Source organism: Ranitomeya variabilis, chromosome 3, assembly GCF_051348905.1.
Source record: "Ranitomeya variabilis isolate aRanVar5 chromosome 3, aRanVar5.hap1, whole genome shotgun sequence".
NCBI classification, from domain to species: Eukaryota; Metazoa; Chordata; class Amphibia; order Anura; family Dendrobatidae; genus Ranitomeya; species Ranitomeya variabilis.
The window spans coordinates 36,537,627-36,552,327 of record NC_135234.1 but is presented as its reverse complement, the minus strand read 5'-3'; the positions used below and the strand labels follow the sequence as shown (position 1 = coordinate 36,552,327).

The 14,701-nt window shown below is 44.6% G+C and overlaps 1 protein-coding gene across 6 annotated transcripts in view; it reads left to right on the top strand.

Annotated features, from left to right (window-relative positions):
* The window catches only part of TIAM1 (TIAM Rac1 associated GEF 1), a 263,811-nt gene that overhangs the window by 210,610 nt on the left and 38,500 nt on the right, over positions 1-14,701 (top strand). For 5 of the 6 annotated variants that reach the window (XM_077293967.1, XM_077293963.1, XM_077293964.1 and 2 more), the window contains one exon: positions 6,888-6,979. In XM_077293967.1, coding sequence (XP_077150082.1) covers positions 6,888-6,979 — 92 coding nt within the window. Of the gene's footprint in view, positions 1-6,887; positions 6,980-13,558; positions 13,958-14,701 lie in introns of those variants that run through there. The other variant, XM_077293968.1, reaches the window with a different exon arrangement.

Genomic DNA, 14,701 nt, shown 5'->3' with positions numbered 1-14,701 from the left:
AGATGCACACATCATTTTGCTCCCATGTGAATGTATTATAGATTGATCATACAGCCTGCAGGTGCAGATTTAAGGATACAGTGACACTAAAACACCTGGTGGTTGTAAAGAAAACTTGTTATCCTTGTAATTAATTAGGGTGCCCTACGCTTTAGCAGCACTGTACCTTGCTTTAAATCATCTGCGACCACATCACTCTGTAAAATGTGCCATTCCTGTTACCAATTACTGTGTGGCTGCATTAGATTTAAAGGTACAATGTCGCTAAAGCTTCTAATGAGGCTGGTGTCCCCTAACAATTACTAGGGGACCGGCTCAATGTTGAGGGCACATGGCCCTCTCCCCTGGACAGCTTTTTACACTGTTTTAGGCTTTTTTTTTTTTGTTTTGTTTTGTTTTGTTTTGTTTTATTTTTTAGAACTAAATAACCCTGCATATTTGGGTCAGCTCACTGTGATTTGCATACAAATGTTTGTACAGCTGGAGGCGCTGTTGCATTGTTGTCTGTGGGCTCTAATTGTGGTGATAAGTGGTACTGCAGGTGGCGTAATATGGGATTAGAAGGAAGCAATCTTCAGAAAAAAAAATGAATCACCAGAACAGGAGGAGAAAATTAAGGATGCGTCCATTCAATTTTGGATTTAATCTTTTGAGATCTCTCGACTCATTCTGGAGATTGAGAAGTGTCCTGGGGAGGGGGGAGACTTGTATCTATCGGTGTTTGTGTAAGGGCATAGTGACCAGTGACTTAGATTTTCCCGGGTAGACTAATGGTCTTATGTGCTTGTTTTTTTTTGTGTGCTCCCATCTATTGGGAACTTCTAACCGATCCTGCAGATAGGTGGTAACTTTCAATGTTGAGTATATATAACCTTATGATACATATGAAGTTATTAAAACTACTACTAATTGTGTTTTGTGATAAATTTTGAAAAATTAGTGTTTTGACATCATTCTGAAAAAAAAAAAAAACATACGGTATATGGAAATACTTTGTAAAGTTTTTTTTAGGTAATTCCACTGCGCACCACTAGAGGGAGCAGGTTAGCTGTGATATATATTTTTGTTTTTTGCTCTGACTGTGCGGTCTGCAGCACGCTTAATATGAAGCTTACCACTTCACAGCATAGACGACCCTCATGCACATTCTCCAAAATGTTTAATTTGGTGCCGGATTAATACAGTACCTGATACATCCTCCAAAATCTCAGCTCTTCCTGCATGCAGCATTTCTTTAGTCCCAGCTTACTGATAGAGTGAATAATGGCTTCCCTTATCATTCGTTAGTGAATAAAATCTCCTGTTTCCAAAGAGACGGCACAATAACGCTCAATCCACTTGACTGGAAAGCATTCAGGGCGTTCTCTGAGCGGCGGGCGAGCGCGGCTTGTTTATGCGAAGGGTAGGAGGGACTGATTGACTTGTTATGTTGATGTATCCATATTAAATATACCGAAAATTAAAATGTTTCTATAGTTACCTCGTCTTCACGGGGAGAAGTCATTACGAAGGCGTCATTATAGCAGGAGCGAGCGGCAGTTATTTAAAGCTCTGTATTACATACATGAATGATCCTTTTACTGTAATATGTCCAAAAACTCCCCTCCCCCCACTAAAATGTTTTTCATAGTAGCCATTTCTTATTTCCATCAGTTGCTGGGACAGCTGTCTTTCTGTATGCTAGAACCTCTCCCAGAGGTCACTCGTCTTAACTTTTTCTAGACCATTGTGGCTTCCCATCTTGGTACTTTTGCCCTTTCCTCTTGTACTATGATGGGTGACGATTAGTGCTAGATGCGATTCTAATGGAGACCTATGAAAATGTGTAATGTTTGTGGCAAAAGGTGCAAATCCTGATATAAAGAAACTTCTCGTAAGGATGAGCTCTAGAACTTGGCCGCTAGTGGACCCATGGCGGTCCCCTAATTAAAAAAAAAAAACACTTTCCTACCAGACCCCACTACTCATAGATTCTGCCACTGGGAAAACCTCTTGATACAGTGAAAGGTAGCTTCTATATGAAGACCACCCCTAATGGGCCTGTTGTCTCGTAAAATTGAAAAACAAAAAACCATGCTTCCTTGCCAGACCCCACAGATCCTCATTGGTCGCTGGTGTCTTGTGCAGGTCTCCTGATTTCTTCATATGAAGAATGTCATTAGATCACTGCAGCTAGTTGCAAGAAATCTGATGGAGGGCACGGACAGTAAAATTGGGGAGTGGTAGCGGAGTACGGTATGTTTTATTTTAAGACCACCATGGGCCTATTTTTGCAAATAATTCCTTGTAGTCTACAACCCGTTTAAGTACTCTGATGCTTTACTGTGAAACAAGCTTCTTACCTCTTGTTTGTGTCATGAGAAGCAACTTCAGATAACTTCCATAATGTATTACTATATCTACTAATGTTCAGATATGACCAGAATGTGTGCAGTCATATAGAAAAAAAAGTTTTATAAGAAACGGCTAACTTGGCATCACGGTTTTGGACTGTGGGAGGAAACTGGAGCATCCAGAAGAACACTGGGAAGAACATACAAATTCCTCGCAGATGGTGCCTTGGTCAGAGCCCAAAACTCTAAGCGCTGCCAGGCAGCAATGCGAACCACTGTGCCACCACGCTGCTATCTATAAGAACGCCAACTGACAGACTTCAGGTTGGATAGTGAAGACGGGTAAAGATATTTGCTTGTGGAACTGTAGCAGATACACAACTGACCCAGACCACAGCTTTATTTGCTAGGAGGGATCTTATCGTTATTCTCTGGTGGCTGCTGCTGATCTTAGCTGATGGTGGGGATTATGAAGGCCCCATAAATGTCAAATAAAACTCTTGTTTTCATTTTGGCATGATCCTCTGATCGCTTAATGTATTGTGACCTCTTGACAGTTGCTTAACATCATGTTAGGGGACATAAGAATTGGTGGTTGGTATTCGGTCAACTTATCCTGCTTTCTTTTTTGGCAGGACGATTAGCTGATGCCAGTTGATTCTGGCAATGGCTCAATCGTATAGAACAAAGGAACGCTTGGCCGGGAGAGAGCTGTCATTTGAATAACCGTTTCGCCAGCAGCTTTTTAATACGTATGGCCGGCTTTATCGAAGATCTGATCTGGTCAGACATATTTCTAGTGTCTATTGGAGAAACTTAATCACAAACTAAAATGTTTCTATACGAATGCACAAAGCATGGGCAACTAACAAGGAGAATTGGAATTCCTAACTCAGGAAAAGAAATATGATGTGATTGGAATCACTGAAACTCGGAGGGATGATACACATGATTGGAATACAAGGCTAGAAGGATACAACTTATTTGCAAGAAACAGACTTGATAAACGAGGAGGAGGTGTCGCATTGTATGTTAGAAAAGTGTTTATCTGCACAGAGATCCAAGCTTCAGAGACTGGGAGTTCTGTGGAAACTGTTTGGGTAAGAATACAAGGAGAGAACAACGGAAAGGACACCACTGTAGGCATTTACTACAGGCCGCCTGTGCAAGCTGAAGATGTGGATGAACTCTTTATTCATCAAATAGCCAAGTTCTCAAAAAAACATGACCTAGTTGTCATGGGAGATTTCAACTATCCAGACATTTGTTGGGAATCTCTCTCAGGCAAAACTAACAGGTCAAACAAATTCTTATCCTCTTGCTGACAATTTTATCTTCCAAATGGTAGGAGAGAAAACAAGGGGATATGCTACCTTGGAACTAATCCTTATAAACAGTGAGGAAATGGTTGAGGAGGTAAGAGTGGCTTGGACCCTAGGAGGTAGCGACCATGCTATTTTAGAATTTTGGATAACTAGAGGGAGGAAAACCTGTGAAGACTCGGACGTCAAGGTTAGATTTCAGAAAGGCAGATTTTAAGAGACTCAGAGAGAATCGGAGGGATCCAATGGCTGGATATCCTTAAGGACAAAAATGTAAAGGGAGGTTGGGAAATCTTGAAAAATGAGATTCTCAAAGCACAACAATTCTGAAAAGAGGGAAGAATAGGAAGCATTTAAGGAAACCAGGATGGATGAACACAGAACTTAAACACATGCTAAAAAGGAAGGAAGAAAGAAATGTTTATCGAATGGAAGTATAAGGGAGTCATATCTAAAGAAGAATATAATGCTGTCTGCAGAACCTGCAGGGGACAAATCAGATTACCTAAATCTGACAATGAACTAAGGCTTGTAAGAGACGTCAAAAGCAATAAAAAGGGATTTGGGGGATATGTCAAAAGTAAAAGAAAAGTCAAAGATGCTATAGGAATTTTACAGGATGAAAATGATGAAATGGTAGGAAAGGATGTTGAGAAGGCCGTACTTTTAAATTCCTATTTTGCATCTGTTTTTTCTCAGAAAGAAAATGTAACAGGGAATAGAAGAATCCAGGATATCTGTAAACAGAAAGATAGTGAGGAAACACTTAGCTAACATAAATTAATTCAAGTCCCTGGATCCAGATTAATTACACCCCAGAGTACTGAAGGAGATAGCAGAAGAATTTTTTTAACCACTCTCCATAATCTTTAAACATTTTTGGAGAACAGGAGAAGTCCCAGAAGACTGGAGAAGAACAAATGTTCCTATTTTCAAAAAGGGGAAGAAGGTGGACCCAGGGAACTATAGGCCGGTGAGTCTGACATCTATACCAGAAAAGATTTTTGAACAAATTATTAAAAAACATGTATGTAAGTACCTGGATAAGAATGAAGTGATTAAACAGTCAGTATGGGTTTGTAACCTATAGATCATGTCAGATTAACTTAATTTCCTTCTATGACAGAATCACTGACTGGGTGGATCAGGGAAATGCTGTAGATATAGTATATGCTGTGGATATACTATATCTACAGCATTTCCCTGATCCACCCAGCAAAGCATTTGACAAAGTATCTCACACCATCCTTATTAAAAAAAAATGACTAAGTATGGAATGGACAAGGCAACTTACGTGGATTCACAACTGGCTTAGTGATCGGACCCAGAGAGTGGTCGTAAATGGCTGCACATCCAGTTGGAGGAATGTCTCAAGTGGGGTACCACAGGGCTCTGTCCTGGGCCCTGTACTGTTCAACATCTTTATCAATGATTTATATGAAGGAATTGAGGGTAAACTGATTAAATTTGCTGATGGCACAAAGCTAGGAGGGATAGCTAATACTAGAGAAGAGAGAGAGCGGTTTCAAAAAGATAAACTGGAGCAGTGGGCAGCAACAAACAGAATGGTTTTTTTTACAGGGAAAAATGCAAAGTACTACATCTGGGCAATAAAGATGGAAAAAAAGCATATACAGAATGGGAGGAATAGGGCTAAGCAACAGGACATGTGAAAAAGACTTGGGTATACTAATAGATCACAGACTGAACATAAGTCAACAGTGTGATGCAGCAGCAAAAAAGGGCAAATGCAATTCTGGGATGTATTAACAGAAGTATACAGTCTAGTTCACGTGAAGTCATTATTGCCCTCTACTCCTCTTTGGCCAGACCTCATCTGGAATACTGTGCCCAGTTTTGGGCTCCACATTTTAAAAAAGATATAAACAAACTGGAGCAAGTTCAGAGAAGAGCTGCTAGAATGGTGACCGTTCTGCAAACCATGTCCTATGAGGAACGTTTACAGGATTTGGGAATGTTTAGCTTGCAAAAAAAGACAGAGGAGACTTAATAGCTGTCTACAAATATCTCAAGGGCTGTCACATTGTAGAATGATCATCTTTATTCTCATTTGCACAAGGAAAGACTAGAAGCAATGTATGAAACTGAATGGGAGAAGACAGATTAGATATTAGAAAAAACTTTTTGACTGTTAGGGTGATCAATGAGTGGAACAGGCTGCCACGAGAGGTGGTGAGTTCTCCTTCCATGGACGTCTTCAAACAGAGGCTGGACAGACATCTGTCTGGGATGATTTAGTGAATCCTGCTTTGAGCAGGGAGTTGGACCAAATGACCCAGGAGGTCCCTTCCAGCTCTACCATTCTATGATTCTAAACCCCTTCAGACAGCTCTTCATGAAGCTATGTATACATGTGGAGAAACGACATCAACTGTAGCTAGAGGTTGGCAGCATCACTGGCTGGAGGATGGATTTAGCTGGAAAATCCTATTCTGATTATTTTGCCTGTTACTGGACCCCACAGCGGTACCCATTATCATTTTTTTTTTTTCATTTTTATTAACTTAAATTGAAGAATGACATTTTTTTTTTTTTTAGTCTTTGAAAACCTGTTGTGTTCGAGATCAGTTGCATTTGCAGTTAGAGCTCCATTTCTCTGCTACAGAACTCCAAAGCCCTTTCAAAGCTGTGGAGTTGGATGCTAATGTTTTGCCACCAATAGATGGAGCTGAAGAGCTTGCTGTTAAAGCATTAAACTTGGTAATAACACAATATGCAGTTATCACCCTCTAGTGGTAGCAGAATTTCATTATGTATCTATGCTGAGGATTTGGAGCTCTGTATCAGGAGAAAAAAAGGCCAACCCCTAGAATGATATATTAAGAGTCAAATAATGTTCTGCTGAAAAATAACCAAGTATTAAAGGGTTAAAATGAGTTTGATTTCTGTTTTTTTCATTGAATAATACCTTGGAGAGGTCATATAAGGAAGCCAGGTTGCATAGAGGGATGAAGTAATTGATCTTGACAGTTTTATGTTGCGAGAGGTGGAAGGATGAATGCTTCTGTCATGTATCGATCAGCCGTGTTTACAGTTTAGAGGAGGACTAGACTCCATCTTCTGCTTGTAGGAGTCTCGTGTTCTCAGCAGGTTCACTCTTCAAGGTGAAAATGGATACGGCACTTAGACATGAGGCTGAATCTAGTGCCCCCGGGCGGTCTCGGCTGCCGTACATTATCACTAATGCCACCATTTATTTTCATATTCACAGGTTGCAGCGAAGACGACACCTGCAACGAGACCACACCGGAGGAGATAGAAGTCCAGCTGGAGGTGTCAGACGAGACCGATGCAATAAACAAGGTAAGAGCCCTCCTCCTGATTTCACGGCGTTATGTGAAGGGTCACAAATTGTGTTGTCATTTTGCAGAATCTGATATATATATATATATGTATATATATATATATATATATATATATATATATATATATATATATATATATATATATATATATATATATATATATATATATATATATATATATATATATATATATATATATATTATTTTTTTAACATTTTGTTGCCATTGTTGGGTTTTGTTAGACATAAATAATTGGTAGTTTGGACAAACCCTTTAAAACATTGATGTTTCGGGTGGTTTATATACAGAAGCTTGGTACAGTTTTTTATTTTTTGTTTCTAAGTCAGTGAAAAGTGTTAATTTCCCTTCTTGAGCAGTGCGTTGTATGGAGGACTTGTACCTTGTGCAGCGAGGGTTTCCTCATCACGACCGTATGTTTATGGGTCAGATGACTTGGGTGTATAGGTGAGATGTATGTTGGCCGGCCGCTGTCTCTCCAGACTCCCCCATAACCATGCCTAAGCTCAGCCGAGCCTTTTGTGTTCTCCATGGGGAGACTCCTCTGTCGGCGGCACATCTGCTTGGAGAACCAGAGGTTCAGGCAATTAAATTCACAACGTCTGATCCTGATCTCCGCAGCTTCACCTTTAGCGGGAGAGTCGAGAGGCCCACGTTGACTCTAATGGTAGACAAATCATGCTATAATATTCAGCTGACTTTACTGTGGGTGGGGTAGACATGGTAAACTGTGCGGATATAGGGCAATCACTGTATACACTTGCGTATGAAACCAGTACAGTGTATAGACTCCTCTGGATGCCGCATTATGGACATGTTTTTTCTTCATGAACTATGATGCTCAGGATGAGCCGTCCTGTAATGCCCATGTAGGTGTATGAGGCCATGCTTTAAATATATATCTATCTATTGCGCTACCTAGAAACGAAAGTGAGCTACATTTTCGCTTGTTTTTTGTGAAATTGTCAGCAATTATACTTTTTTTTTTTTTTTTTTTTTGTCCCATCGTTGAAGTTTTTGGCGCACAGCGGCGATGCAGGGACGGCGCCATCTGATTGGCTGCAAGTGTTATGCCATTGCCTCTGGCAGCTCGCTGTGGTTCAGCTGCATGGTGACTTCCTGCCATTAGACATGGAGCCTTGGAGCAGCTAATTGCTCGTTATTTATATGTTAATGACTCGGGGTTGATGCGTTTAGCTGATTTAATTACTACTTCTGTGTGATAATATGACACGTTTTAAGCAGCAGATATTCTGGGATCCTGCCACAGCTTGCAGCCATTGCCTTACAGGAGACTAAGCACCGCCGGTAACCCATCAGTCACTCTGTATTCTACTGGAAAATGTGTCCAGCTTTTCTGTTTCTAGGAAAGCTGGGTGACTTATCAAATGGCTGCCTTTACTGTTCCTGCCAAGACGTCGGTTTCCACGAGACTTCCAAGCCCGCCTCCCTCCCCGAAGGTTATAGTGTGGCCATATGGGTAGTCACCCAGCTTTCCCAGGATTGGATTCCACATAGAAAGCCCTGGGAACCCATTATCCAGGGGCACTTTCAGGAGAAATGTTGTGTTTGCAGTGAGGCAGTATAGCGGTGACACTGCCGTGCATAGGATGGAGGGTTATCAATAGCTGCAGGAAGGGAAATGTGAAGAGCCGCTTCCTGCATGTCCAGAAGAATAGAAACCTCCTCACATCCCGCGGCTCGTTCTTCTACTTCCCAACTCTCCGACAATTCACATGTCACACACCGCTCCGCATAGTAAGTGTCCGAGTGTCTGCTTCACCCTCTCTAACTGTATTTCTTTCACTTTTTTTTTTTTTTTTATTGCTGTCTGTTTCTTGTTTTATTCTGTTTTTCAATCTGCTTCCTTCTCTCTATACCTGTATCTTTGTGTCTTTCATTTCCACTCTGTCTTTCAGTAACTGTTTCTCATTTTGTTTTATTCTCGCGCTCTGTCATTCTTTTGTCGTTTACCATTTCTATTTCTTATTCACTCTTTCATTTTCTATCCTTGTTCCTCTTGCATGTTCTCACTTTTTTACGGTTTTGCGCTCTTTCTCTTCTTCGTGATCTCTCATTGTTGCTTTCTTTTTTACTGCTTCTTTCACTCTGTTTTCCCCTATTCAGTCCTATTTCTCTAACTCTTTGGGCCCAGCCCGTTTCATGAAGGTGTTTTCACCAGTTTCCTGGTTTAAAAACACCTTCAGATGTTGCAGCTTTGCAAACACCCGGCTGATCGGCTGTTGCTAGTGTTGGCCGGAAGCTCTCTGATCCTACAGGGGTGGATCTGCAGTCCCTGGCCGCAGCACTGTAGTGTTGACGGAGCAGCGTGGTATCGGCAGCATCCGAGAACTTCTGACCAACACTGGCAACTGCTGATCAGCCGGGCTACTGAGTGTACCACCCACACCGGTCCGATATCGATGGCCGGTCCTAGTAGTGGTCAATCTATTTCATGAAATGGCCCTTTTTCCCCGTTTTATTTATTTATTTTTTTCATCTTTCTCTTTCTTTTTTTTTTTTTTATTGCTCACTCTCCTCCCTCTCTACCCCTTCTCCCTCTCTCTGCCCCCTTCTCCCTCTCTCTGCCCCCTTCTCCCCCCCTCTCTGCCCCCTTCTCCCTCTCTGCCCCCTTCTCCCTCTCTCTGCCCCCTTCTCCCTCTCTGCCCCTTCTCCCTCTCTCTGCCCCCTTCTCCCTCTCTCTGCCCCCTTCTCCCTCTCTCTGCCCCCTTCTCCCTCTCTCTGCCCCCTTCTCCCTCTCTCTGCCCCCTTCTCCCTCTCTCTGCCCCCCTTCTCCCTCTCTCTGCCCCCCTTCTCCCTCTCTCTGCCCCCCTTCTCCCTCTCTCTGCCCCCCTTCTCCCTCTCTGCCCCCCTTCTCCCTCTCTCTGCCCCCCTTCTCCCTCTCTCTGCCCCCCTTCTCCCTCTCTCTGCCCCCCTTCTCCCTCTCTCTGCCCCCCTTCTCCCTCTCTCTGCCCCCCTTCTCCCTCTCTCTGCCCCCCTTCTCCCTCTCTCTGCCCCCCTTCTCCCTCTCTCTGCCCCCCTTCTCCCTCTCTCTGCCCCCCTTCTCCCTCTCTGCCCCCCTTCTCCCTCTCTGCCCCCCTTCTCCCTCTCTGCCCTCCTTCTCCCTCTCTGCCCTCCTTCTCCCTCTCTGCCCTCCTTCTCCCTCTCTGCCCTCCTTCTCCCTCTCTTTGCCCCCCTTCTCCCTCTCTTTGCCCCCCTTCTCCCTCTCTCTTTGCCCCCCTTCTCCCTCTCTCTCTGCCCCCCTTCTCCCTCTCTCTCTGCCCCCCTTCTCCCTCTCTCTCTGCCCCCCTTCTCCCTCTCTCTCTGCCCCCCTTCTCCCTCTCTCTCTGCCCCCCTTCTCCCTCTCTCTCTGCCCCCCTTCTCCCTCTCTCTCTGCCCCCCTTCTCCCTCTCTCTCTGCCCCCCTTCTCCCTCTCTCTCTGCCCCCCTTCTCCCTCTCTCTGCCCCCCTTCTCCCTCTCTCTCTGCCCCCCTTCTCCCTCTCTCTCTCTCCCTCTCTCTCCCTCTCTCTCCCTCTCTCTCTCTGCCCCCCTTCTCCCTCTCTCTCTCTCTGCCCCCCTTCTCTCACTCTGTATTTGAGGCATGGTTCCAAATACAATGGCTTTTTACCTTTGTTGTTTTTGGTCTGTGTGATTTCTTGTGTATTATGCATGATGTGTCCACTTGTGTAAAATGTAATATTAGGAGTCTCCTCTTGTCCAGCTCCGCATGGTCCTAGAAGTCCTCTGAGTGGTAGTTTTATAATCACTCTAGGGGGCACATGATCTCGTAGCTCCATTGTGTGATGGTTGCCCTCGCTGCTTTTGGATCCACCAGGCTGCTATGCCACCAGCCGGGAGCAGCACAATAATAAAGACCTTCTCTTATGGCTCTGGTTGGTGGATCCGTTGTAGAAGATAATTCCTGAAATTTTTTTTTTAGCTCTTGCTGCTTATAAGCTGTATCCGCAGTCCTGATGCCAAGGCTAGAGGCTGGTACTGCTAGGTCAATGACGTTCATGTGCGCCTACATTTCCATTAGATGCTTTTCATGGCTGTTTTTGAGGCATATTCTTGTTTTTACTTAAATGTGAAAAATGTTGCATTTGGCCTCATAAGAATAACATTCTGTAGAAACCTCGTAGTCTCCTGCTCCTTTGTGCGCCAAGTTTTGTAAAACATGGAGTTGTAAAAATAATTGTCCTGCCCACAGTGAGATTCTCACGGTCTAAACTTTGAGAACATTGTTCAAAGTCTTTGTTGGACCTTTTTACGCCAAGCCTGTAGATAAGGCCCTAATGCTCTCATCTCGCTGCTTTTGGTGCACATGCCAGTGGTTGCTCTTGTATCTCTTCAACATAGGCTCTCCCCACCACTTCCTGTTGAGCGCTGCCATAGGCCCGCCCCACCACATCCTGTTGAGCGCTGCCATAGGCCCGCCCCACCATGTCCTGATGAGCTCTGCCATAGGCCCGCCCCACTATGTCCTGATGAGCTCTGCCATAGGCCTGCCCCACCACGTCCTGTTGAGCGCTGCCATAGGCCTGCCCCACCACTTCCTGTTGAGCGCTGCCATAGGCCCGCCCCACCACTTCCTGTTGAGCTCTGCCATAGGCCCGCCCCACCATGTCCTGATGAGCTCTGCCATAGGTCCGCCCCACCACATCCTGTAGAGCGTCGCCCCTTCAAGTACTATTGAGCGACGCCCTACCATTTCCTGTTGAGTGCCCACCACAAGCCAGACCACCCTTTACTCCATCCCTCAGTCTCCCGTTTTGGCAAGCGTCTGGCTTGTCCTCCTTGTCCTGTAATCCACCTCAGTGTTTCTGCTGCTAGAGACGGATTACACTTAACAGGAAGTTAGACATCTAACGGCCATTACTTTAGAGTGATTTTTTTTTTTTCGGGGGCTGAGAAAGTAATTTTCAGATAATATTTTTAAAGGGAATCTGTCACCACCTGGACAATATTGATCTTACTATGGGCATAGAGGTAATTGAATGGTTAAACCAGTCTTAGCCTGTATGCCTCATAGCTGTGGTGTAGACATTGAAAAATTGATTTTATAATCTTTTATTTTAATTATTTCTTCCAGGCTCCAGGGCGTGCTGTGCCTGGAAGAAATCACTGCCTCCTTATTTCATTCCACTGTCACCCCACTCCCATGAGCGTCATACTGACCTGGTCAGTAGTGTAATCCCGCACATGTGCTGTGCGATCGAGGTTACACGAACACTGATTGCCCTTGTATAGGCAGTGTCTGAATTGATCTTCTGTGCCGGCATTGCTCCACCACCTCCACTGTTGCCCTCTCCACCACCTCCACTGTTGCCCTCTCCCCCACCTCCACCGTTGCCCTCTCCCCCACCTCCACCGTTGCCCTCTCCCCCACCTCCACCGTTGCCCTCTCCCCCATCTCCACCGTTGCCCTCTCCCCCACCTCCCACCAATTTATTGTTTAAAAAAAAAAAAAAACACACATGACCACTCGCCTCTCTGCACATTCCCCCGAAGCATCGTCGCCGGCAGCAGCAGCTTTCTGTCCGACACAGGCACGTGCTGAAGGCTGACGTCATCCAGCTGCGTGACTGGCAGACGGGAAGAGCCGGGCAGGGAGTAGAGGACGGATCTCTGCAGCTCCACTGCCAATTTGTCCTGTAGGCAGCACAGCTGAAGGGATCGCTCCCTGCCTGCCGCACAGGCCAGAGAAACAGGCCAGATTGCCCTCATTATTAGCGGCCCTGCCGGGGCCCCCCTCCACCCCCGGGCCCCGGTGCGGCTACATTGGCAGTATGTCTGCCCCTGATGCCCATAGTAATAGAACACAATCGTCCAGGAGGTGACAGATTCCCTGTAAATAAATAGTCTCTACTACATTACATGAGATCCGGTTGGCTGACTGTCCGGTGACTTAGCGCTCCTTTTCTTGGATATCTTAGTCTAATCTGAACACCTCTGTCCAATTGCCAATGCGACAGTGATTTCCGGAACAGTTTTTCTTTTTCTTTGCCCCTCCCTTCCAAAGTTTTTTTCCCCCGTTTTAATAAAGGTGCAAATGTTCCCATGAACCAACTGGGCGTGTACCACAGAACTGCTCTGTGGGCGTTTGCTTTTTCTCCTTTGACGCTGGCCAATCAGAACACGGCGGGGTCCACAGAGCAGTTCTGTTGTCCACGCCCAGTTGGTGATAGGAACATTTTATCACCGAGGGGGCATAACTTTGGAACAGTTTTTCTTTTTCTTCTGTGCCCCTCGGTTCCAGAGTCAGTGGGGCAGCGACAATTGGAGGGAGTTGCTCAGTATAAAAAATAAAATTAAAAAAATCCAGTGACGGGTCCTCTTTAACGCATTGTGGGAAAATGTAGGTGCTGAATATAACACCAACGAAAATTGCCCCCAAAAGTAATTGATCAGCACCTAATGTTCCGTTTGTTCCCGCACATATAGGAAGCGTGTGCATTTAGCTTTGTGTAATTCTGCTAATCACACGTTACTTTATATGGCTCCCAGCATTTTTAGCTTGTTCCTGCCTAGCAGTAAATGCAATGCTATCTGTTCTGTCGCAGAGGGGGGCCTGAGCGCCACATTGATGGCTGGCACTGACAGGCAGTCACCCGTCTGGCAGATAAATAAAGCCTCCTTTTTTATCCCCCCCTTCCTCCTCCTTCGGAAAGAACAAGCACAATCCTCATCTATAGCTCTCGAAATTCCCTGGAAGTAATAATGACTCTGGTTGAATAGAAGAATGTTCCTGTGCGTGTAACCCACAATCTGCCGACTGCAGCCGCAGGCAGCATCAAGTTTTATCATGCCTGCCGCACCTACCCTGAGCGGCGAGGAGGGTGCACGTTGTAGGAGCAGATCCTCTGCCGTCGCCTGCCTGCCCCTCGCTAGGGATCAGGCAGCGGATCTCCTCCAAAGCTGAAGGTGATGAGACCATGGCCAGGTGATCCCGCACAAGGTACCTCGTTCCAGGCTTCACCTCTAGGCGCCTGCCAGTGATGTAGATTGTTATCCTCCAGAATGTCAGAGAAGGGATTAATTTCTTAATTAGGATTTAACGATTTTAACAAATTTTAATTTTATGTCGTTCTGTTTCTAGATTTAGATGTACATATGTATAAGGGCTGGTTGTGGCGTTTTGACCTTTAGGGGCTGTTTGTGTTAGTACTGATGGATAATGATGTGTGTATAGATGTGTGACTGTTGTATATTTGGGTATAGTATATAGATGTATAACGTGTTTCTAAGTGTCCAGTATATAGAAATATATAGCGTGTCTGTGTGTGTATTGCATGTGCAGTATGTATGTAGTGTTTGCAGAGTATGCAGTTAGCTTGTGTAAAGTATGTATGTAAAATTGTGTGCATGTGTGTTTACATATGCAGGCACAGTATAGATGTATGGTATGTGTATATAGATGTATAACATGTATGTGAGTGATGTATGACGTGTGCGTACAGTGTATAGAATGTGTGTAGATGTATGACGTGTGTTCAATGTATGACGTGTGCATATATAGACGTATGACCTGTGCGTACAGTGTATAGGTGTTTGACGCGAGAACAGTGTATGATGTATGGTGTGTGTAGATGTATGACGTGTATAATGTATGACGTGTGTAAGTAATGTATGACGTGTGTGTGTGTTTAATGTATGACATGCATATATAGACGTGTGCGTACAGTGAATACGTGTAAGTGTT